This window comes from Salvelinus namaycush, chromosome 25, assembly GCF_016432855.1.
Source record: "Salvelinus namaycush isolate Seneca chromosome 25, SaNama_1.0, whole genome shotgun sequence".
NCBI lineage: Eukaryota > Metazoa > Chordata > Actinopteri > Salmoniformes > Salmonidae > Salvelinus > Salvelinus namaycush.
Genome location: NC_052331.1, coordinates 29753652 through 29778112, shown reverse-complemented (window position 1 = coordinate 29778112; position 24461 = coordinate 29753652). Strand labels below are relative to the sequence as shown.

General features: G+C 44.6%; 1 protein-coding gene across 2 annotated transcripts in view; it reads right to left on the bottom strand.

Annotated features, from left to right (window-relative positions):
* The window catches only part of LOC120020449 (retinoic acid receptor RXR-gamma-A-like), a 39383-nt gene extending 35566 nt beyond the window's left edge, over window positions 1-3817 (bottom strand). Inside the window, exons 1-2 of one of the 2 annotated variants that reach the window (XM_038964124.1) lie at window positions 3650-3816; window positions 3194-3277 (exon numbers count right to left, since the gene is read on the bottom strand). Coding sequence is in view for 1 of the 2 variants with exons in the window: in XM_038964122.1 (XP_038820050.1) it covers window positions 3650-3749 (100 nt within the window). In the remaining variant the exon portion in view is untranslated. Of the gene's footprint in view, window positions 1-3193; window positions 3278-3649 lie in introns of both variants that reach the window. The other variant, XM_038964122.1, reaches the window with a different exon arrangement.
* Window positions 3818-24461: the final 20644 nt, after the last annotated feature.

Genomic DNA, 24461 nt, shown 5'->3' with positions numbered 1-24461 from the left:
GAAGACTGGATACTCATCCTATGGTGCACTGCTTATGCTCCAGACACTACATGCTATAGCACTGAATAAATCAACATTAGTGTATGTGGCTTCACCCCAGACAGACAACCTTGACTTAGTCTATCTGTCTTTCATATCAGTCGGTCTATCGATCCATCTACATGTCTGTCTGCCTGTCCATCAGCTTTCCCGTCTGCCTGTCTGTCTGCCTGTCTATGGTGTGAAGCTCCATATGAATTGATGGTGATTTATTCAGTGATATCAGGAAGTCTCAACACTGATAGTGATTATAATGAGTACTACAGAGAACACTGGTAGTTAAATCAGACTGCCATCCCAGTTCTATACAGTATGGGGGCAATTAAGAGGGAGTGCATAGGAAGGAAACATGCAAGTGTTAATGAATAATGAACAAACTATAACTAGGGGGACCTTTTGGGGTATTTGAGGAATCAGTCTTTTTTGACATCCTCTTCTTGTTCTACTGTTGATGAATATAATACAGCAACATTTCTTCCCAAACCTGAGTCTAAATGTCGTCATATTACAACAGCATTTTACTGTTATTTTTAAACAGACCTTTATGTAACAACCTTTTCATGAACAAATATGGTCAGCGCTGAGAATTATGTCAATGGTATAATAACATATGAAGAGACATGTTCATTAGCAGGTTTAGAGTTGCTGATTTACCTGATGGCTTGCAGACAGCGGAAAACAAGTATGTCAAACTACAGTATGGAGCCTGAACTGAAAGTAGGCCAAATAGTGTACTGAAGTTCATTGATCTTTGGCTGACACCAGTGGAGAGGCTGTAGACCCAGGATGCTGCTCGTGTTGACTTACCCTGTCTATAGACAAACTAAAACACAGCATGGTACCATATATAAAAAATACCAGATTAACTCTCGCTTTTCATTTCCAAAAAGCCTCCGCTGAAATGGGTCATTGTCTTCTAGTGCTGCTGTTCCAACACTGACAGAATTGTCCTATTTTGGCCGAGAGAAAATAAAGTAGCTTACAGTATATTATAAACTGGGTGGTTCGAGCCCTAAATGCTGATTGGCTGACAGCCGTGGTATATCAGACCGTATACCACGGGTATGACAAAACATTTATTTTTACTGCTCTAATTACGTTGGTAACCAGTTTATAATAGCAATAAGGCATCTTGGGGGTTTGTGGTATATGGCCAATATACCACGGCTAAGGGCTGTATCCAGGCACTCCGTGTTGCCTCGTGGATAAGAACAGCCCTTAGCCATGGTATATTGGCCATATACCACACCTCCTCGTGACTTATTGCTTAATTATAAACTCGGTGGTTCGAGCCCTGAATGCTGATTGGCTGACAGCTGTGGTATATCTGACCGTATACCACGGGTATGACAAAACATTTATTTTTACTGCTCTAATTACGTTGGTAACCAGTTTATAATAGCAATAAGAGACCTCCTCAGGCCTTATTGCTTAAATATAGTGAAGTTATCCTCACATAGCCTGGCATGAGATAACATGTACATTAGTTTAAATACACCATCAAACCCTTTGAAATGCATGAATGGTGCTAATGAAGGCAGTTTGTCAGTAATCGTATAGCCTCAAACCGTTCTCTCGCATCAAATCAAATTTTATTAGTCACATGCGCCGAATACAACAGGTAGACCTTACAGTGAACTGCTTACTTACGAGCCCCTAACCAACAGTGCAGTTTCAAAAAATATGCCTATGTGAGAGGCTCAGTCAGTGGACGAGAGTGTTAGTAGGCTTGTGTTGTCAAGGGTCCGTGCTATCTGGGATCCTTGGGACATCCCTACTCAATTGAAGTTGACATTTAAAATGGTTAGGGTTAGACAAAAGTAGGGTTTAGGGTTAGGATTTAGAGTAGGGACGTCCCAAGGATTCCGAATAGCACTGACCATAGTCAACAAGGACTGATCCCATGTCAGCCTTCCTAATCACCATTGGCAGTGAAAACCCGAATGACTTGGCCACATGACTTCTCACTCTGACTGCTTGCTGCAGGAAGAGATCATGGCACTCACAGCCGTGACTGTAGCGCCATATGGCTGGTTCCTACTCCACTAACGTGTTCTGCCATTGCATTGGTGCATTACAGTATGTGTTACTAGTGAATTATATTTGATTGAATTGTGAACTAATGTGAATTCAATGTGAAATCAACAATAATTTGAACCATGTCATGTGATTTAGGTTCAAATTTGTGTGAAAAAAAATTCTAAATTCTCAAAATTCCTTTACTTTGATGACTTTTTGCAAATCAAATCAGTTTTCCACGTTGATTCAATGTCATCACATATGGGTTTTTTTTCTGACGTAGAAGCAACATTGATCCAACCAGTTTGTGCCCAGTGGGATCATAGCAGAAGTCAGACCACGCCAATGTTCAAATAAAACAAAGTCCACCGCTGCAGAGGAGACGAACCCATACAGATGAACTTGTCGCACACTCATTTGTTCACATAACTAAACCCTGGAGAGAGACAGAAAGAGTGTGAGAGGGAGAGAAGAGAGTGGAAGAGAAAAATAGAGTGAAAGAGCGAGAGAGAGAGTAGAGAGAGAAGAGAGTGAAAGAGAAAAAAAGAGAGAGATAGAGAAGTAAAAATAGATCAAGATGTCTCAGATTCCTGGTCCAATGTGGGATAATGTCCTCTGTAGCAATATGAGCATGTGATTACACAAACATAAAATGCTGAGGAAATAATGGATTTGAGTCCTTCAGAATCCTTTCTATAGCAGTATAATTTACTGCATGCATGGCTTCATGCTTGTTCTGGTAATAATCCCCAAAACTGATTCAGTGACATAATTGCTGTCACACTTTGTCTGTTTTTTTAAAATTAATTAATTATTGACAATAGTTGGTGTTATATAGTGTAATGATCAATACTTTTACACTAAAATCAAAATATGAACAGGGAAATGATACAGTCGCCTAGGCTGAAATGCAATAGAATAGAATAGAAAACAATATGCATTTCCAATACAAAGATAGAAGAAGTCTTTGGGTCCACAGGACTGCTTATTCGTGGTTTGTGTTGTGGCCTCATTGTCGTTCTTTGATTGAAAAAAAATATGATGATTCAATTACAGAACAATTTCAGCCAATTAAGAATAGCCTACTAAAGAGAAGTAGAGCTTGCAGTGAAAAAAAAAAATCATATCGGCCTACCCTCTCAATGTGGTCAGCTTGACGAACTTTCCTCGAGAACAGCGGTGAGGTGAATGTATGGCTGTCGGATGGATAAGCGCTTCTCTGCCAAGCCAGACCCATAAATAAGAACAAGGCAGCGAACAGTTTAACAAGAGGCGCGTAAGAAAGGCCATAAATTACATAAGCGCAATTAAAGTGCCAACCCCTGACCCTGACTGAGGAGCAGAATCACTATCAGCTGACTTGAGCATTGGCACTGCCTCCTTGTCAATCAATACACATTAGGTGCGGGACAAGTGTTAACTACATAGATAACATTGCCACGCGGGATTTATTGCCGTCCGTATAAAGTCGGCTGTGCGGAGGGAATTCGGAAACTAAACAAACACAACACAGAGAACTGCAAGAGCAGCCTATGCGGGATATACCGCCCGCGTCTCAAGACTTGATAGAGAAACTGAAAAACATACTTACTTAGATGTAGATAAGAGTCATTGTTATCCATAACTGTATGGACGTTATTATTATTGTACGTTTTTTCTCTCCAAGATGAATGTTCTTGTTTAGCGTTCATAGAACAGCATCTCTCTGTGAACGCCGTCCCCGCCTTGACTGAGTTCTCTTCTTACTGTTGCCTGACTGGGCTACCACACACGGAGGGGCCCAGCGGAGGGGGTGGCGAAATCAGGAATCCCACTGGGCAAAAACTGGTTGAATCAACATTTGTTCCATGTCATAAAAAAAAAGCAATGTCATGATGCTGAATAAATGTGATAAACTGATTGGATTTGCAACAAGCCATCACCATAAGGGAATGTCGTATTTCTTTACCCAACTTTTTACCTAAATCCAATGACATGGCGATTTTTCTTCTTCTTCACAATTCAGGTTAGTTGACAACTCAAACAAATCTAAATCAAAACTACATGTTGAAATGACGTATGTGTCTAGTGGGATTCTCCCAAATGACAACCTTATTTGCTTAATTTACAAATAATAACATCTATTTACAAATAAAATCTAGTACATTAGAGGCATGCCAATTTAGGATAATGTGTCTGCAAATTTTTGTGGGGCACAGCAAAAGTCAATAAATACGCCAATATGCTATATACTTAATTGAGGAATTAAAGTGGAAATTCCTCCAATTCCAAAGGGATGCTACAGGCTATGTTTGACTACTGATGGAAGGTCTGAAGACCCCCTTGGACCCCCCCTCCCCTCAGAGTGAGGGGTCATTTAAGGGTGAGCTCCCACTACCTCTGGAGGTTATTCAGAAGTCACCGGCATTCACAGTCTTGAACTCTCGTTTAAGGGGGACGGGGACGCTCCGCGAGCACCGCGGCTGACCACTCCACCACTCCCTCAGTCCAGCCGCTCTGCTCCCTGGCTGGGAAAGACTCCCCCAGCTCCCCCTCCTTCTAAAAACAACCCACAAAAGAACACAGGAGGATGCTAACAAAGATGAATAGCTTTTCTTCCAACTCATTCCACACTAATCAGGCCCCTTTTCATTTGTCCTCCTTTAGATAATGTAAATTCATGAAAGTCAAAGAAGGGGACTAAAAGGACTATTTATCACCCTGGCTTTTATCTCACTAATGGAGCCACATGGTCTAGGACATTAGTATTGTCTGTCCCCTGTTACTCAGTATCATTGCATAGCACACGGTTTTAAGTGGCAGAAGACTATTTTGTTTTCAATCATGGTGGTTCAAAATGAAAATCGGAGGGTTGTGAATAACAATCAACATACAAAGTTTGTGTGTGCGTATGTCAGTGTGTGTGTGTGTGCGTGCGTGCGTGCGTGTGTGTGTGTGTGTGTGTGTGTGTGTGTGTGTGTGTGTGTGTGTGTGTGTGTGTGTGTGTGTGTGTGTGTGTGTGTGTGTGTGTGTGTGTGTGTGTGTGCATGCAACTCTGTGTGTTTCTCAAAGCATGTGAAAAAAACAGGCTTGGGTGTGTGTATTTAAATCTTTTGAAATATTCAAAAATATTCAACATAATCAAATAATGTGACTTCAATCATTGCAGAAGTGGTTTAAAACATCTTAAATGTAACTAAATGTAATCAAAAATGTAATGTATGTAATTATTTATCATGAAAGCACCATAAACAATAACTGGTAATGCTGCATACTCCAAGAAAGGTTAAAATCTCACCCTTCTGGTAAAAATAGTTATAAATTGATGAGGTGTAGTCACTTTTGAGGACACAAGCTCAAGTACACAGTACAAATATGACAAAAAAATATGGAAATATGAAATATTTGATATGATGTATTTTCTATTCAACAAAATTGTATGAAAAACCTTAAATTATTTATATATTTTCTAAATATAGTATAATCAATTTACAAAATGACTAACTATAATATTTCACCTTCCTTATAAGTGTAAAATACATATTTGTATATTTAGTGTTACAGAAAATGAACGCCCCACAGAGCTCTAGCTTGGCTTCCTGAACTTGTTTCATCTCATATTAATCTTGTCCGTCTATGACAAACAACGTTTTTTTTTGTTTAAAATCTATGAATGATTTTAGATTACTGGCTATATATACATCTCTGAATGTGCTACTGCAACGAAACCACACTCTCCTGCTGCGTTATGATGTAAGGATTCCAATCATATGCCTTGTTAGTGGCTGTGACATAGGGTTCAGCCAGGAGTTGATGGACAGTAGAAAGAGCTAATGAAATGGTAAAAGGGACATCCCAGCTTCAAGTGGTGTCAGATTTCACATCCTGCTTCACACAGGCAGAAGATACATACTTCTGTGTCCATGAGAATCAGGGCTACCGCTCAATGCAAGCCATTTCCATCTATGTGGTCCACATATCAATTTATAATCTTAAATGTCGGTTGGAACCGGTACCAGAACCATGCAGGTCCCCAAAACAGGGGAATTTACATATGAGGTTTCTAACAGGAGCAAACATTGCTGCTAGTCCACAACAATAGGCCATGTGAAACCCATTGAAAAGCACAAGGCAACAGACCCACCCTCAACACCATCTATCACCACTTAAGCTGAAGCATTAACCCAACTCAGAGAGCTGAGAAGCAAAAGTGACCACAGCTCGCCCGGTCCCTCATATAGCCCAGTGAAGCAAGCTCACTCGATAGTGTCTTCCTTAGGTAAAGTACAGAATTAACAGTTGTAGCTAAAAATGACCATTGTGCATGATGAAACATGTTTTTTATCTTACCATCACTGCATTTGGCTTCTGCCCACAATGTCTGCAGAATAGCTTAATTTCCTCTATTGTCTGTATTAAGTTTCCATGCGTTCAGTTGAGTTAAAGATTCTGAAACAAAAACAACCATGTCAGGGATAGTTCTGTACAGCACTTTTAGATATCAGCGAATGTAAGAATGGCTATATAAATACATTTGATTTGATTTGAGATTACAAAGGTGTCAGTCAGTCTGGTCTGTTACACATCGTGAGCATATGGCCACCACAGTTGAATCACCCTCCCTCCACTGGATCTCATATGACATTATGAGATCGAGGTGTGTGTGTGTGTGTGTGTGTGTGTGTGTGTGTGTGTGTGTGTGTGTGTGTGTGTGTGTATGTTGTGTGTGTTGTGTGGATCTTCATGCATGTAGATTTGAGTGTTTTCTTTGTGTGTGTGTGTGTATGTGTGCGCATATAATTGTATCTGTGTGTTCAATAATCTGTGTGTCAGTGTGTCTTAAAACGTGTGGTATGCATCTGTGCACGTGTGTGTTTGTGAACGGTCTTCGGCTTGGTTGGCTGAGTCGTTTCCATCTGCCATGAACTAATTATCGAGGTCTCATCATGCCTCTATGAGCTCCCTTCCCTCCTCCCTCCTCCCCTCCCCTCTTCCTCCCCCATCATCACCCCCCACACTGCTGCGGAGTGCATCCCTCCCGCACAGCACCCAACGCAGGCGTGTAGAACATCATCAATCTCATACATCATCAATCTCCAAGCACAAAAGATGAAACGTGCAACCCAACTTTCCATTGTGAGCTCTTTCTTTGGCCTCAGCTAAGTTTCCATGCGTTCAGTTGAGTTAAAGATACTGAAACAAAAACAACCATGTCAGGGATAGTTTCAGGCTAGGAGGTTGTATGATGAGATCCATAGCCACAGTAAAGTGTGTTGAACATGAAGCTTGATGAGGCTAATGGACAGTTTGTTTGGTTTCTCATCAGCGTTTGAAAATATGGCAGTCAGTTATCTAGGAACTCTTTGTACTTCCATGATGGGACCTTTGCTCTCATCTGAAGATCTGTTAAAGGGGCCACTTTTTCATTAATTTGCTGTATCTGCCTCTCTGAGTTTGGCCAAGTCAATAAAAACTTAAAGAAGTACAGAAATACTGCCCTTCAGGGATTGGTGAGTCAACATGTTGAGTCAACATGGCCCGATGAAGACACTGGAATTTTGAGGTGAAAGTGGACATTCAAGTCTGTGGAAATTTGAAATCGCAACCAGCTTGTATCATTCTATGATCTTGACTTGATAAAAATGAGAAGATTTGTACTCGTAATTTTTGGTAAGCACCACACCGTTTTTTAACCAACAGACAGAACAGGAGACTGCGGTTACTTCCAAACAGGATCTGAACTTTAGTTTTACTGGAGAAAGCCCTGACCAACAGGAAAGACAGCTAGAGCAGCATTACCTCATGACTGGCGTATCGTTTCAGCGGCACAGGAAGTCTGTCGTAAATCTTACTCAACAGATTTGTCAGCCGGGCTCATGGGACCTGAACCATGACACACTGATCAACACATAAGAGCTCCACCACGGGCCCAACATTAAACCTTGAGAGAACCCCAAAGCAGTGGTCTAATGCATTGCATCGCAGTGCTAGCTGTGCCACCAGAGACTCTGGGTTCGAGCCCAGGCTCTGTCGCAGCCGGCCGCGACCGGGAGGTCCATGGGGCGACGCACAATTGGCCTAGCGTCGTCCGGGTTAGGGAGGGTTTGGCCGGTAGGGATATCCTTGTCTCATCGCGCACTAGCGACTCCTGTGGCGGGCCGGGCGCAGTGCACGCTGACCAGGTCGCTAGGTGTACGGCGTTTCCTCCGACACATTGGTGCGGCTGGCTTCCGGGTTGGATGCGCGCTGTGTTAAGAAGCAGTGCGGCTTGGTTGGGTTGTGTTTCGGAGGACGCATGGCTCTCGACCATCGTCTCTTCTGAGCCCGTACGGGAGTTGTAGCGATGAGACAAGACAGTACCTACTAACAATTGGATACCATGAAAAAGGGGGTAAAAATCTATAAATAATAATGTTTGTCCAATTCATCACATTGGGAAATTAAATGACTTTCTGAGGTAAACATTACAGGGAGAGTGGACATCATTAGCAATCAGCTAATCCCAATGGAATCAATGGAGTTGAGAGGGGCCTATGGGCTCCTTGGCATCGAAATAAGTATTACTTCAACAACAAGAACCTTGAGCAATAATTCAGAGGCAGGGAGACAAAAGGGGAAGCCAAGTTTGCAACATATTGTGAAAGCCAGCTTAGCAGCTAACCAGATGGACAGCATGCTCTGACCATTTTATCAGCAGAACAACCATTGGAGAGATCCCATGCAGTCAAGTAGGGGAACGACCGAGAGGGTGAAATGTGTCCGCCCGGTCCTTGTTCAGGCTCACACTCTTTCAACAGCTGCTGTAACTTACGAAGCGAGCCTATGAGTCTGGTGCGTGAAGCTAACCAACAGCCTGTCCCAATTCGCTTCATTTTCTTCCCCGTTGGCCTACCTAACCCCTCAAAATTTGCAGGTCCGAAGGGTCTGGATAGGTAAAAGCAGCGTACTGGCGTAGCTTCCACCATATGGCGTCCACCTTACAGATCTGCAAGCATCGAAGGGTTGGGACCATGAGGAAAGTGTAGTGAGGCAGGCTCACCAAAACACCTACAGTTCCAGCAAACAGACCAAACAAAGAGTCAATCTGGGAACAATTGGGAGACAAACAACAGGAAATCACCTGGCCCTTCCCTTGAGAACTCCACCTGAAGCACAGCACAGTGGCCAAACAGTGGGCTAAAACAGACATCTTCAAGAGGACATTTGACAGGAAACAACAGAGCAAAATCAATAGGGCCTGAAGAAGGCCAGAGCGGGTGACCGGGGGCACACACCATCAACTAACAGAGGAAGAGAGTACCCGCCTGCTGCCAAATTGGAGGAACACTCAAGGCTTTTCCTTTCCAAACAAGATAGTTGCCAGAATAATTATTTTTAAAAGTACAATGACAGTGAAAGCCTGCGACAACAACAGGTCCGAATGTAGCAGTATAGTAAACAACAATAAGAGAACATGGGACATCCTGGCATTTTGGACAAAAAGGAAATGCTGTATCTTAAATATATCACAATTAACTAGGGTCAGGAGTTATTCCATGTGCTGACTGTATCTTAAATATATCACAATTAACTGGGGTCAGGAGTTACTCCATGTGCTGATTATCTTAAATATATCACAATTAACTAGGGTCAGGAGTTATTCCATGTGCTGACTGTATCTTAAATATATCACAATTAGCTAGGGTCAGGAGTTATTCCATGTGCTGACTGTATCTTAAATATATCACAATTAACTAGGGTCAGGAGTTATTCCATGTGCTGACTGTATCTTAAATATATCACAATTAACTAGGGTCAGGAGTTATTCCATGTGCTGACTGTATCTGAAATATATCACAATTAGCTAGGGTCAGGAGTTATTCCATGTGCTGACTGTATCTTAAATATATCACAATTAACTAGGGTCAGGAGTTATTCCATGTGCTGACTGTATCTTAAATATATCACAATTAACTAGGGTCAGGAGTTATTCCATGTGCTGACTGTATCTTAAATATATCACAATTAGCTAGGGTCAGGAGTTATTCCATGTGCTGACTGTATCTTAAATATATCACAATTAACTAGGTTCAGGAGATATTCCTGACCCTGCGCGATCTACACATTATGGTACAGTAGTTATAGAACAAGATCGAAAAATGCACCGCAATAGTATTTTATAGCCCATTTTTCATTTTAACGGAATGTCATGTTCACTCGCCATCTCACATATTTTGGCAACTACAAGAGCACTAGTTTTATACTTGATGAATTTACATTATGTCTGTGTCATATTTTTTCTGTGATGGTATAGTGCCCATGATGTAACCACATACACTGAGCTCTTTCCATGACAGACTGACCATGTGAATCCAGGTGAAAGCTATGATCGCTTATTGATGTAACTTGTTAAATCCACTTCAATTAGTGTAGATGAAGGGGAAGAGACAACTTCTTAAGGATCCCACCCTTTTTTTAAATGTTCTCCTAAAATGACATACCCGAATCTAAAGAAAGATTTTTAACCCTTGAGACAATTGAGACATGAATTGTGCATGTGTGCCATTCAGAGGGTGAATGGGCAAGACAATATTTAAGTGCCTTTGAATGGTTTATGGTAGTTGGTGCCTGGCACACCGGTTTGTGTCAAGAACTGCAACGCTACTGGGTTTTTCACACTCAACAGTTTCCCGTGTGTATCAAGAATGGTCCACCACCCAAAGGACATCCAGACAACTTGACGCAACTGTGGGAAGCATTGGAGTCAACATGGGCCAAAATCCCTGTGGAATATTAGGAAGGTGTTCCTAATGTTTGGTATACTCAGTGTATTTTTCCTGTACATAGGCCTTTGCTATTCAAGAGTGGTGGTCAGTCCACATGCACTATCCTTTAGAAAATACATGTCTTAGAGTTTTTCTATTTCCACCCTCTCCGAGGACCAATTGTCATCTCCAGAAGGCCTCGAAAAGACTAATTTTATTAACCTGTTAATCCCTGGTTCTGTCTAGAGGGTTACAATAAATAATTGAGATGAAGCCAACCAGACCATAGATTTGTCATACCGCATAAAAAATCTATGATGTTGATGTGGCCCAGTCCTAACTGACCTAAGAATAACCACAGCCACTATTTTGAATGATTGCTAATGTTGCCCAAACAAAAATTAGACACAAATTACACAGCAATAAAAATAATCCCACCCCATTACATCCTATATGCGTGCAAAGAATACCGGATCTGTGGTCTGGCTTAGAGACACTTTTGTAAAAGAGACGGCTGGACCAGGGATTCGCCTAGAACACCTCAGGTTAAGCTGGACCTGTCCTGAAGGGACCAGTCAGATTACGGCCAGAGACACCTGCTTCTTCATGTCACTCTGGTCTGCTGTGAACTGTCTTTCTTTTTTTCATTACATTTTAGTCATTTATCAGACGCTCTTATCCAGAGCGACTTACAGTTAGTGAATTAATCTTAAAATAGCTAGTTGGGACAACCACGTATCTCAGTAATAAGTAAGTACATTTTTCCTCAGTAAATCAGCAAAGAAAGTGCTGGATATAATACTGAAACAAATGAATGTGCGTTCACATATGTGGTAAGATATTCATCCAGCTCATCAGTTCTGGCCACACCAAGTTTCACCATTACTGCAGCTTGGTGCATGGATGAATTTTGGTTTTAAAATGCATGTCAGTTTGGTCAAACACGGGTGATAACTGTGATTTTTAAATCAGAGCAGCTCTGCAGCCCCGAGTCCACATCAAGGCTGCAGAGGCCCTTGAAGAGTGACTCTCACTTGCTCAAATGTCATCGTATCAGCTTTCACATCACATTTAAGACAGCCAAAACAAAAATTGCAGTAGTATCATTTCTAGCAAACGACACTCCATTTTAGATACTTTTGGGGGGGAGGAAAGGGCAGAGGAATATGAAGGTGCAGCATTGTATTTTACTGTCAAAATCACAGGGTCACTCCAGTGACCAAACCAGGACGAAATGTCCAAATTGGACACGGAGGGACTACTTTTCAACGAGGGCCATAAATTGAGGGTAGCCTAACCGTGTCGTCACACCCTCTAGGAACAGCTCTCTCTATTTATAATGTAAGTCAAAGGCTTATTGGAGAGGCTCGCTGAAACTGGAGAGCAGACATGGACTAGCATCAGAAATCTGACTTGACAGGATCAGTAAGAAATGGGTGTTGTTGAGTTCAGAGGAAAGTACAGCATGTGCAGTGTACTTTGTAAACAAATTAATATTTCATATATTTAAGCATTTCACTGTACTGTGACAATAAAACTTGAACTATCAACACTGTGACATGAATAAACTGTTGTATCAAATATCTGGCTGCATCACCGCCTGGTATGGCAACGGATCGGCATCTGACCACAAGGCGCTACAGAGGGTGGTGTGTACATTCCAGTACATCACTGGGGCCGAGCTTCCTGCCATCTAGGACCACTATACCAGACGATGTCAGAAGAAGCCCCTAAAAAGGGTCAAAGACTCCAGCCACTCAAGTCATAGACTGTTCTCTCTGCTACAGCACTGCAACCTGTGCGGATGCACAATGTCTGGAAACAACAGGACACTGAACAGGTTCTACCCCCAAGTCATAAGACTGCTAAATAGATAGTTAAATAGTTAACCAAATATCTACCCGGACTATCTGCATTGACCGTTTTTGTACTAACTCTTTGACTCATTACATACGCTGATGCTACCGTTTATTATCCTTTTGCCTAGTCACTTTATCCCTACCTACTGTATATGTACATATCTACTTCAACTACCTCATAAACCTGCACATCGACACGGCACTGGTACCCTGTTTATATAGCCACGTCTTTATTACTCATTGTGTATTTATTCCTCGTGTTTTTATTGTTCTATTACTTCTGTATTTTTCTCTTTGCATTGTTGGGAAAGGCCCGTATGTAAGCATTTCACTGTTAGTCTACACCTGTTGTTTACGAAGCATGTGACAAATAAAATTGCATTTGATTTGAAGTAGTCACCATTTCCATGCATCCATTTAAAATGTATATTTGCTGCCATCTAGTGAAATAAAGATGTGAAATCAAATCAAAGTTTATTGGTCGTGTACACAGTTTACAGTAGCATGTGTTATAGAGGGAGCAGCGAAATGCTTATGTTAATTGCTCCTAACAATGCAGTAAAATGTCAAACAATTAAAATGTAAGGGGAAAAAATACAAATAAGACAAGAAATCAAGAAATTGAGAATGGCGGGACAAATCTGATTACAGTTTTTCTTTATCGCGTTGGTACTATTTTCACAAGTATGTGGTAAAATTTTACAACTCTTAGTACAAAACTCAAAACAGATCATCAAAAAGGCATCTTTAAGCACATTTTCAATTGACTAAGTACAACACACAAAATCACACAGTAACTTTTTCACCAAACCTTTTTTATTTATTTTATTTCACCTTTATTTAACCAGGTAGGCTAGTTGAGAACAAGTTCTCATTTGCAACTGCGACCTGGCCAAGATAAAGCAAAGCAGTTCGACACATACAACAACACAGAGTTACACATGGAATAAACAAACATACAGTCAATAATACAGTAGAAAAATCTATATACAGCAGGTGCAAATGAGGTAGGATAAGAGAGGTAAGGCAATAAATAGGCCATGGTGGCGAAGTAATTACAATATAGCAATTAAACACTGGAATGGTAGATGTGCAGAAGATGAATGTGCAAGTAGAGATACTGGGGTGCAAAGGAGCAAGATAAATAAACAAATACGGTATGGGGATGAGGTAGTTGGATGGGCTATTTACAGATAGGCTATGTACAGGTGCAGTGATCTGTGAGCTGCTCTGACAGCTGGTGCTTAAAGCTAGTGAGGGAGATATGAGACTCCAGCTTCAGTGATTTTTGCAGTTCGTTCCAGTCATTGGCAGCAGAGAACTGTAAGGAAAGGCGGCCAAAGGAAGAATTTGCTTTGGGGGTGACCAGTGAGATATACCTGCTGGAGCCCGTGCTACGGGTGGGTGCTGCTATGGTGACCAGTGACCTGAGATAAGGTGGGGCTTTACCTAGCAGAGACTTGTAGATGACCTGGAGCCAGTGGGTTTGGCGATGAGTATGAAGCGAGGGCCAGCCAACGAGAGCATACAGGTCGCAGTGATGGGTAGTATATGGGGCTTTGGTGAAAAAACAGATGGCACTGTGATAGACTGCATCCAATTTGTTGAGTAGAGTGTTGGAGGCTATTTTGTAAATGACATCGCCGAAGTCGAGGATCGGTAGGATGGTCAGTTTTACGAGGGTATGTTTGGCAGCATGAGTGAAGAATGCTTTGTTGCAAAATAGGAAGCCGATTCTAGATTTAATTTTGGTTTGGAGATGCTTAATGTGAGTCTGGAAGGAGAGTTTACAGTCTAACCAGACACCTAGGTATTTGTAGTTGTCCACATATTCTAAGTCAGAATGCATTTGCATTTAAGAGCAGTTGGAGGCCACGGAAGGAGAGTTGTATGGCATTGAAGCTCATCTGGAGGTTAGTTAACACAGTGTCCAAAGAAGGGCCAGAAGTATACAGAATGGTGTCGTTTGCGTAGAGGTGGATCAGAGAATCACCAGCAGCAAGAGCGACATCATTGATGTATACAGGGAAGAGAGTTGGCCCGAGAATTGAACCCTGTGGCACCCCCATAGAGACTGCCAGACAACAGGCCCTCCGATTTGACACACTGAACTCTATCAGAGAAGTAGTTGGTGAACCAGGCGAGGCAATCATTTGAGAAACCAAGGCTATTGAGTCTGCCGATAAGAATCTGGTGATTGACAGAGTCGAAAGCCTTGGCCAGGTCGATGAATACGGCTGCACAGTAATGTCTCTTATCGATGGAGGTTATGATATCGTTTAGGACCTTGAGCGTGGCTGAGGTGCACCCATGACCAGCTCTGAAACCAGATTGCATAGCGGAGAAGGTACGGTGGGATTCGAAATGGTCGGTAATCTGTTTTTTAACTTGGCATTCGAAGACCTTAGATAGGCAGGGTTGGATAGATATAGGTCTGTAGCAGTTTGTGTTTTGAGTGTCTCCCCCTTGGAAGAGGGGGATAACCGCGGCAGCTTTCCAAACTTTGGGAATCTCAGACCATACGAAAGAGAGGTTGAACAGGCCAGTAATAGGGGTTGCAACAATTTTTGCAGATCATTTTAGAAAGAGAGGGTCCAGATTTTCTAGCCTGGCTGATTTGTACAGGTCCAGATTTTACAGCTCTTTCAGAACATCAGCTATCTGGAATTGGGTGAAGGAGAAATGGGGCAGGCTTAGGCGAGTTGCTATGGGGGGTGGAGGGCTGTTGATCAGTGTAGGGGTAGCCAGGTGGAAAGCATGGCCAGCCGTAGAAGAATGCTTATTGAAATTCTCAATTATAGTCGATTTATCGATGGTGACAGTGTTTCCTAGCCTCAGTGGGCAGCTGGGAGGAGGTGCTCTTATTCTCCATGGACTTTACAGTGTCCCAGAACTTTTTTGAGTTTGTGCTACAGGATGCACATTTCTGCTTGAAAAAGCTAGCCTTAGCTTTCCTAACTGCCTGTGTATATTGGTTCCTAACTTATCTGAAAAGTTGCATATCACGGGGCTATTCGATGCTAATGCAGAACACCACAGGATGTTTTTGTGCTGGTCAAGGGCAGTCAGGTCTGGAGAGAACCAAGGGCTATATCTGTTTCTGGTTCTACATTTTTTGAATGGGGAATGCTTATTTAAGATGGTGAGGAAGGCACTTTTAAAGAATAACCAGGCATCCTCTACTGACGGGATCCTTCCAGGATACCCGGGCCAGTTTGATTAGAAAGGCCTGCTCGCTGAAGCGTTTTTGGGAGCGTTTGACAGTGATGAGGGGTGGTCGTTTGACCGCAGACCCATTACGGATGCAGGCAATGAGGCAGTGATCACTGAGATCTTGGTTGAAAACAGCAGAGGTGTATTTGGAGTGCATGTCAGTTAGGATGATATCTATGAGGGTGCCCGTGTTTACGGATTTGGGGTGGTACCTGGTGGGATAATTTGATAATAACCTAATCAGTGTTTCATCTATAAATATCTTTCATATAAAGTAATTGCCTTTCACAAAGCAATGCTAACAATAATTTTCATATTATTCTCTTCTCGTTTGTTTAAAAACGTTTGACCATCACTTAACCCAACAGCGCTTAATGGTTAATCACTTAACCGTTTGGTAAACCTATAGATTTTAAACTGGTTTGTCTACAATATATGGATTTAGAGAATTACAGAAATAAAAAGTGTATTTGTAAAGTATTGTAATGCGTGCGTACTGGTGGCAGAGAAGTCATGCGCAGGAGAGCAAAGACTGTGTTACAACGGTGCAGTTTAATAATAAAAATCACCGTGAACAAAAACAATAAATAAATACAATGGGACGAAACCCTTCGCACGCCAGACTTAACGTGCACAAACTCTTACAATCAACAATACCGGACAAGGACATGTGGGGAACAGAGGGTTAAATACACAACATGTAATTGATGGGATTGAAACCAGGTGTGTGGGAAGACAAGACAAAACAAATGGAAAATGAAAGGTGGATCGGCGATGGCTAGAAGACTGGTGACGTCGACCGACGAACGTCGCCCGAACAAGGAGAGGGATCGACTTCGGTGGAAGTCATGACAGTACCCCACCTTGACGCGCGGCTCCAGCAACGCGCCGACACCGGTCTCGGGGACGACCCGGAGAACGAGGCGCAGGGCGATGCGGACGAAGACGGTGGAACTCCTGCAGCATTGAAGGGTCCAACACGTCCTCGACCGGAACACAGCACCTCTCCTCCAGACCGTCCCCTCCCACTCCACGAGATACTGAAGGTCCCTCGCCTCGCGCCTCAAATCCAGTATGGAGCGAACGGAGTACGCAGGGCCCCCCCCAATGTCCAGAGGGGGCGGAGGAACCTCCCGCACCTCAGACTCCTGGAGCGGACCAACCACCACCGGCCTGAGGAGAGACACATGGAACGAGGGGTTAATACGGTAATCGGGTGGAAGTTGTAACCTATAACAAACCTCGTTCACTCTCCTCAGGACTTTAAATGGCCCCACAAACCGTGGACCCAGCTTCCGGCAGTGCAGCCGGAGGGGCAGGTTTCGGGTCTCCGCACGCCTGACCCAGTCGTCCACCACAGGAACCTCGGTCTGACTCTGATGCCAAGGCGCCAGAACCGGCTGGTACCCCAGTACGCACTGGAAGGGAGAGAGGTTAGTGGAGGAGTGGCGAAGCGAGATCTGTGCCATCTCAGCCCAGGGCACGAACGCCGCCCACTCCCCCGGCCGGTCCTGGCAATAGGACCGCAGAAACCTGCCCACATCCTGGTTTACTCTCTCCACCTGCCCATTACTCTCGGGGTGAAACCCTGAAGTAAGGCTGATCGAGACCCCCAGACGTTCCATGAACGCCTTCCAGACCCTAGACATGAACTGGGGACCTCGATCAGAAACTATATCCCCAGGCACCCCGTAGTGCCGGAAGACGTGCGTAAACAAGGCCTCCGCAGTCTGTAGGGCCGTAGGGAGACCGGGCAGAGGGAGGAGACGACAGGACTTAGAGAAACAATCCACAACGACCAGGATCGCGGTGTTACCCTGTGAGAGTGGAAGATCGGTCAGAAAATCCACCGACAGGTGCTACCAAGGCCGTTGTGGAAAGGGTAAGGGGTGTAGCTTACATCTGGGTAGGTGCCTAGGAGCCTTACACCGAACAGGAGGAAACATAAACCCTCACGTCCTTAGCCAAGGTAGGCCACCAGTACCTCCCGCTCAAACAGTGCACTGTCCGACCGATCCCAGGATGACCAGAGGAGGGTGACGTGTGGGCCCAATAGATCAACCGGTCACGAACAGCAGACGGGACGTACAGACGCCCAGCGGGACACTGGACGGGAGCGGGCTCTGCACGTAACGCCTGCTCAATGTCTGTGTCCAGCTCCCACACTACCGGCGCCACCAGGCAGGAGGCGGGGAGTATGGGAGTGGGATCCATGGGCCAATCCTCTGTGTCATACAGCCAAGACAATGCGTCTGCCTTCACGATCTGGGAGCCTGGTCTGTAGGAAAGGGTAAACACAAAACGGGTGAAAAACATGGCCCACCTTGCCTGGCGAGGGTTCAGTCTCCTCGCTGCCCGGATGTACTCCAGATTACGGTGGTCAGTCCAGATGAGAAAAGGGTGTCTAGCCCCCTCAAGCCAATGTCTCCACGCCTTCAGAGCCTTTACGACATCCAACAGCTCCCGGTCCCCCACGTCATAGTTTCGCTCCGCCGGGCTGAGCTTCTTCGAGAAGAAGGCACAGGGGCGGAGCTTCGGTAGTGTACCCGAGCGCTAAGAGAGCACAGCTCCTATCCCAGCCTCGGACGCATCCACCTCCACTATGAACGCCAAAGAGGGATCCGGATGGGCCAGCATGGGAGCCGAGGTAAACAGAGCCCTCAGGTGACTAAAAGCCCTGTCCGCCTTAGCTGACCACTGCAAGCGCACCGTGCCCCCCTTCAGCAGTGAGGTAATGGGAGCTGCTACCTGACCAAAACCCCGGATAAACCTCCGGTAGTAGTTGGCAAACCCTAGGAACCGCTGCACCTCCTTTACCATGGTGGGAGTCGTCCAATTACGCACGGCTGAAATGCAGTGACTCTCCATCTCCACCCCTGAAGTGAAAATGCGATACCCTAGGAAGGAGACGGACTGCTGGAAGAACAGGCATTTCTCAGCCTTGACGTACAGGTCATCATGCTCCAACAGGCGACCAAGCACCCTGTGCACCAGGGACACATGCTCGGCGCATGTAGCGGAGTATATCAAAATGTCATCAATATACAGTGGGGCAAAAAAGTATTTAGTCAGCCACCAATTGTGCAAGTTCTCCCACTTAAAAAGATGAGAGAGGCCTGTAATTTTCATCATAGGTACACTTCAACCATGACAGACAAAATGAGGAAAAAAAATCCAGAAAATCACATTGTAGGATTTTTAATGAATTTATTTGCATATTATGGTGGAAAATAAGTATTTGGTCACCTACAAACAAGCAAGATTTCTGGCTCTCACAGACCTGTAACTTCTTCTTTAAGAGGCTCCTCTGTCCTCCACTCGTTACCTGTATTAATGGCACCTGTTTGAACTTGTTATCAGTATAAAAGACACCTGTCCACAACCTCAAACAGTCACACTCCAAACTCCACTATGGCCAAGACCAAAGAGCTGTCAAAGGACACCAGAAACAAAATTGTAGACCTGCACCAGGCTGGGAAGACTGAATCTGCAATAGGTAAGCAGCTTGGTTTGAAGAAATCAACTGTGGGAGCAATTATTAGGAAATGGAAGACATACAAGACCACTGATAATCTCCCTTGATCTGGGGCTCCACGCAAGATCTCACCCCGTGGGGTCAAAATGATCACAAGAACGGTGAGCAAAACTCCCAGAACCACACGGCGGGACCTAGTGAATGACCTGCAGAGAGCTGGGACCAAAGTAACAAAGCCTACCATCAGTAACACACTACGCCGCCAGGGACTCAAATCCTGCAGTGCCAGACGTGTCCCCCTGCTTAAGCCAGTACATGTCCAGGCCCGTCTGAAGTTTGCTAGAGAGCATTTGGATGATCCAGAAGAAGATTGGGAGAATGTCATATGGTCAGATGAAACCAAAATAGAACTTTTTGGTAAAAACTCAACTTGTCGTGTTTGGAGGACAAAGAATGCTGAGTTGCATCCAAAGAACACCATACCTACTGTGAAGCATGGGGGTGGAAACATCATGCTTTGGGGCTGTTTTTCTGCAAAGGGACCAGGACGACTGATCCGTGTAAAGGACAGAATGAATGGGGCCATGTATCGTGAGATTTTGAGTGAAAACCTCCTTCCATCAGCAAGGGCATTGAAGATGAAACATGGCTGGGTCTTTCAGCATGACAATGATCCCAAACACACCGCCCGGGCAACGAAGGAGTGGCTTCGTAAGAAGCATTTCAAGGTCCTGGAGTGGCCTAGCCAGTCTCCAGATCTCAACCCCATAGAAAATCTTTGGAGGGAGTTGAAAGTCCGTGTTGCCCAGCAACAGCCCCAAAACATCACTGCTCTAGAGGAGATCTGCATGGAGGAATGGGCCAAAATACCAGCAACAGTGTGTGAAAACCTTGTGAAGACTTACAGAAAACGTTTGACCTCTGTCATTGCCAACAAAGGGTATATAACAAAGTATTGAGATAAACTTTTGTCATTGACCAAATACTTATTTTCCACCATAATTTGCAAATAAATTCATAAAAAATCCTACAATGTGATTTTCTGGATTTTTTTTTCTAATTTTGTCTGTCATAGTGTACCTATGATGAAAATTACAGGCCTCTCTTATCTTTTTAAGTGGGAGAACTTGCACAATTGGTGGCTGACTAAATACTTTTTTCCCCCACTGTACACCACTACACCCTGCCCGTGCAGGTCCCTGAAAATCTTGTCTACAAAGGATTGGAAGACTGATGGCGCATTCATCAACCCGTACGGCATGACGAGGTACTCATAGTGCCCAGAGGTGGTACTGAAAGCTGTCTTCCACTCGTCTCCCTCCTGGGTACGCACCAGGTTGTAAGCGCTCCTGAGATCTAGTTTGGTGAAGATGCGCGCCCCGTGCATTGACTCATTCGCTGTGGCTATGAGCGGTAGCGGGTAACTATACCTCAGTGATCTGGTTCAGACCCCGATAGTCAATACACGGGCGCAGACCTCCCTCCTTCTTCACAAAGAAGAAACTCGAGGAGGCGGGTGAAGTGGAGGACCAAATGTACCCCTGACGCAGGGATTCGGAGACATATGTTTCCATAGCCTCCGTCTCAGCCTGTGAGAGGGGATACACGTGACTCCTGGGAAGTGCAGCGTCTACCAGGAGACTTATCGCACCGTCGATGGGGTGGTAATTGAGTCAATATCGCACCGTCGATGGGGTGGTAATTGCCAAATTGGCATATTCAGGGGGAATGCGCATGGTGGAGACCTGGTCTGGACTCTCCACTGTAGTAGCACCAACGGAAACCCCTAAACACCTCCCCGAGCACTCTCGCGACCACCCCGTGAGAGCCCTCTGTGGTCAAGAAACAGTGGGGTTATGACAAACTAACCAGGGTAGGCCTAGCACCACGGGAAACGCAAGAGAGTCAATAAGGAAGAGACTAATTCTCTCCTTGTGACCCCCCTGCGTCACCATGTCCAGAGGAGCGGTGACCTCGCTAATCAACCCTGACCCTAATGGTCGACTATCTAATGCGTGAACGGAGAAGGGCACAGCCACAGGAACAATGGGGATCCCTAAACTATGGGCGAACGCTCTATAAATAACATTTCCAGCCTCGCCTGAATCGACAAGCGCCTTATGTTGGGAATGCGGGGAAAACTCAGGGAAAGTGACATACACAAACATATGTACAACAGAGGGCTCTTGGTGAGAATGGTGCCGGCTCACCTGGGGTGACGCCAGAGCGCCCTGCATGCTGCCTCGATACCTAGAGGAACCAACCCGGCACCGACCAGCAGATTGAGCTCTGCGGCCACAGATGGTGCATGAGTTGGACCCCCCTCCGGTCTCCCTGCGCACCGCCCCTCCCGGCTCCATTGGTATCGGAGAGGGGGTGCGTGGGGATGGAACTAACAGACCCCGATCTGAACGTCCACGGGTAGCCAGCAGGTTAGCCAGCTGGATGTACAGGTCCACGAGCTGGTCGAACGTGAGAGTGGTGTCTCTGCAGGCCAACTGCCGACGGACGTCCTCGCGCAGACTGCAACGATAATGGTCGATTAGGGCCCTGTCGCTCCAACCCGTGCTGGCAACCAGGCTCCGAAACTCCAGGGCGAACTCCTGGGCGCTCCTCGTCCTCTGCCTTAGATGGAAGAGGCGCTCACCCGCCGCTCTACCCTAGGGCGGGTGGTCGGAGACCGCCCGGAAACGGCAGGTGAACTCCTCAAACTGGTCCAACGCCGCATCTCCCTCTCTCCACACGGCGTTGGCCCACTCCAGGGCTTTCCCGATGAGGCACGAGACGAGGGCGGACACCCTCTCACAGCCCGAAGGAGCCGGGTGGACGGTTGCCAGGTATAGATCCAGTTGTAATAGGAACCCCTGGCAGTTCGCAGCCGTCCCATCATATTCCTGGGGAAGGGAGAGAAGAATCCCACTGGGACCAGGAGAAGAAGGGGCGCTTAGTGCAGACCCCGGTTGTGCTGGTGGAGGCGCTGGGAGAACTCCCTGTCTCTCCCAGCGGTCAATTGTCTGGACAATGTGGTCCATGGCGGTGCCAAGATGGTGGAGCATTGCTGCGTGCTCTCTCCTCCACTCCTATACCCGGGGTACCTGCTCCTGCTGACTCCATAAGTTTGGTCATGGATTCTGTAATGCATGCGTACTGGCGGCAGAGAAGTCAGGCGCAGGAGAGCAAAGACTGTGTTACAACGGTGCAGTTTAATAATAAAAATCACAGTGAACAAAACAATAAATAAATACAATGGGACGAAACCCTTCGCACGCCAGACATAACGTGCTCAAACTCTTACAATCAACAATACCGGACAAGGACATGTGGGGAACAGAGGGTTAAATACACAACGTAATTGATGGGATTGAAACCAGGTGTGTGGGAAGACGAGACAAAACAAATGGAAAATGAAAGGTGGATCAAAGATGGCTAGAAGACCGGTGACGTCGACCACCGAACTTCGGAGGAAGTTGTGACAAGTATAAACATCTAAATGATATGTATGATACATGATAACTATGCATAATGTATATTGACTTTGAAGGTCCTGTGTAAGAATTTCCACAATTTGGTGTCAACGAACAGGATCAGTGATTCCACCTGTGGAGCATCTCAGTGAAGGTCTGCGAGGGAGACACCGGTGCTGCATTCCCTAGTGGGAAAGCGTAAGGGAATTTCCCTTCTGATCAAAAAAGGTGACGTGGACCCGCCTGGACCCGCCTAGACCAGACTTCTACTGAGAGCTGCCTGGGGGAAGATACCCGATCTGTGAAACTCAGAGGGACATGTCTTCCGAATTTCAGTAAGTCAATTTAAATTAATTTGTATAAAAAAATACTAATAATGAAATCAAGGCGAGTAATGAATAAAATGGTACCCATAGCCTTATAGAGAGAAAACGATTCACTAGTTTTATGAGAAAACTATAGCGAAGGCTTAACGGTACCATGGAAAGTCCCACTAACAGCTGTCTGTAAGCATTTATAAGAAATGTCTATGTGGTCTGCAGCCACTACAACATAACATGAGGTACACTACTGGTCGAAAGTTTTAGAACACCTACTCATTCAAGAGTTTTTCTTTTCTTTCTACATTGTATAATAATAGTGAAGACATCAAAACTATGAAATAACACATATGGGATCATGTAGTAACAAAAATGTGTTAAACAAATATATTATAAAAAATATATTTTATATTTGAGATTCTTCAAATAGCCACCCTTTGCCTTGATGACAGCTTTGCACACTCTTGGCATTCTGTCAACCAGCTTCATGAGGTAGTCACCTGGAATGCATTTCAATTAACAGGTGTGCCTTCTTAAAAGTGAATTTATGGAATTTCTTTCCTTCTTAATACATTTGAGCTAATCAGTTGTGTTTGTCAGAAGAGAACTGGAAAAATGTAAGAGTCAAAAAGAGAAGAGAGAATGTAGAAATACAAGACGCAAATTAAGGAGCGCAAGCAGCAGAAAGAACGTCAGTAAAAAAGTAGCCGAGATGAAGAAGATGAAACAAGCAGCAGTGATGACAGCAATGAGGGCAGAAAACAGAAAAGATACGAGAAAGAAGACCTCCCCGGGAATGTATCTGATAATACGCTACTCCATCCCCAATGGTGGTGGTAGCATGTTGGAAATGGATAGACCGTGGGATGTTGATGAAATTAAGGCAATAGTTGGTGATGTCACTGACCCAGCAAAAGATGCTGTAAAGTTTGAAGAAGAGGTAAAAACAATCATCTCCATGTACAACCCCTCCACCAGAGAAGTTGAAGAAATACTCTGCTGCTGTTTAAAATTTAAATGGAAGGACTTTAAACATGTGATATCGCAATGTATTAGTGGCTAATCGTGGTGACCAGCTGGATGCAGTGTTCACCGCTATAAAGGCTGCTTTCCCTAAACATACAGACTGGCAGAACCATATCCTCTACCTGTAGATAACGTAGATAATGTTATAGATCAGCTCCCACAGAACTGGAAAACTCAGCTCCCACCAGTTTATTATCCAAATTTCAGTAATTTGTGTTACAGCTTAATATGTCACATCTCACAATCACACAACTTTCACATCCACATTCACTTAGTACTATTCCCAAACACACTCGGTAATCTCCTCATTACCCCATGTGCAT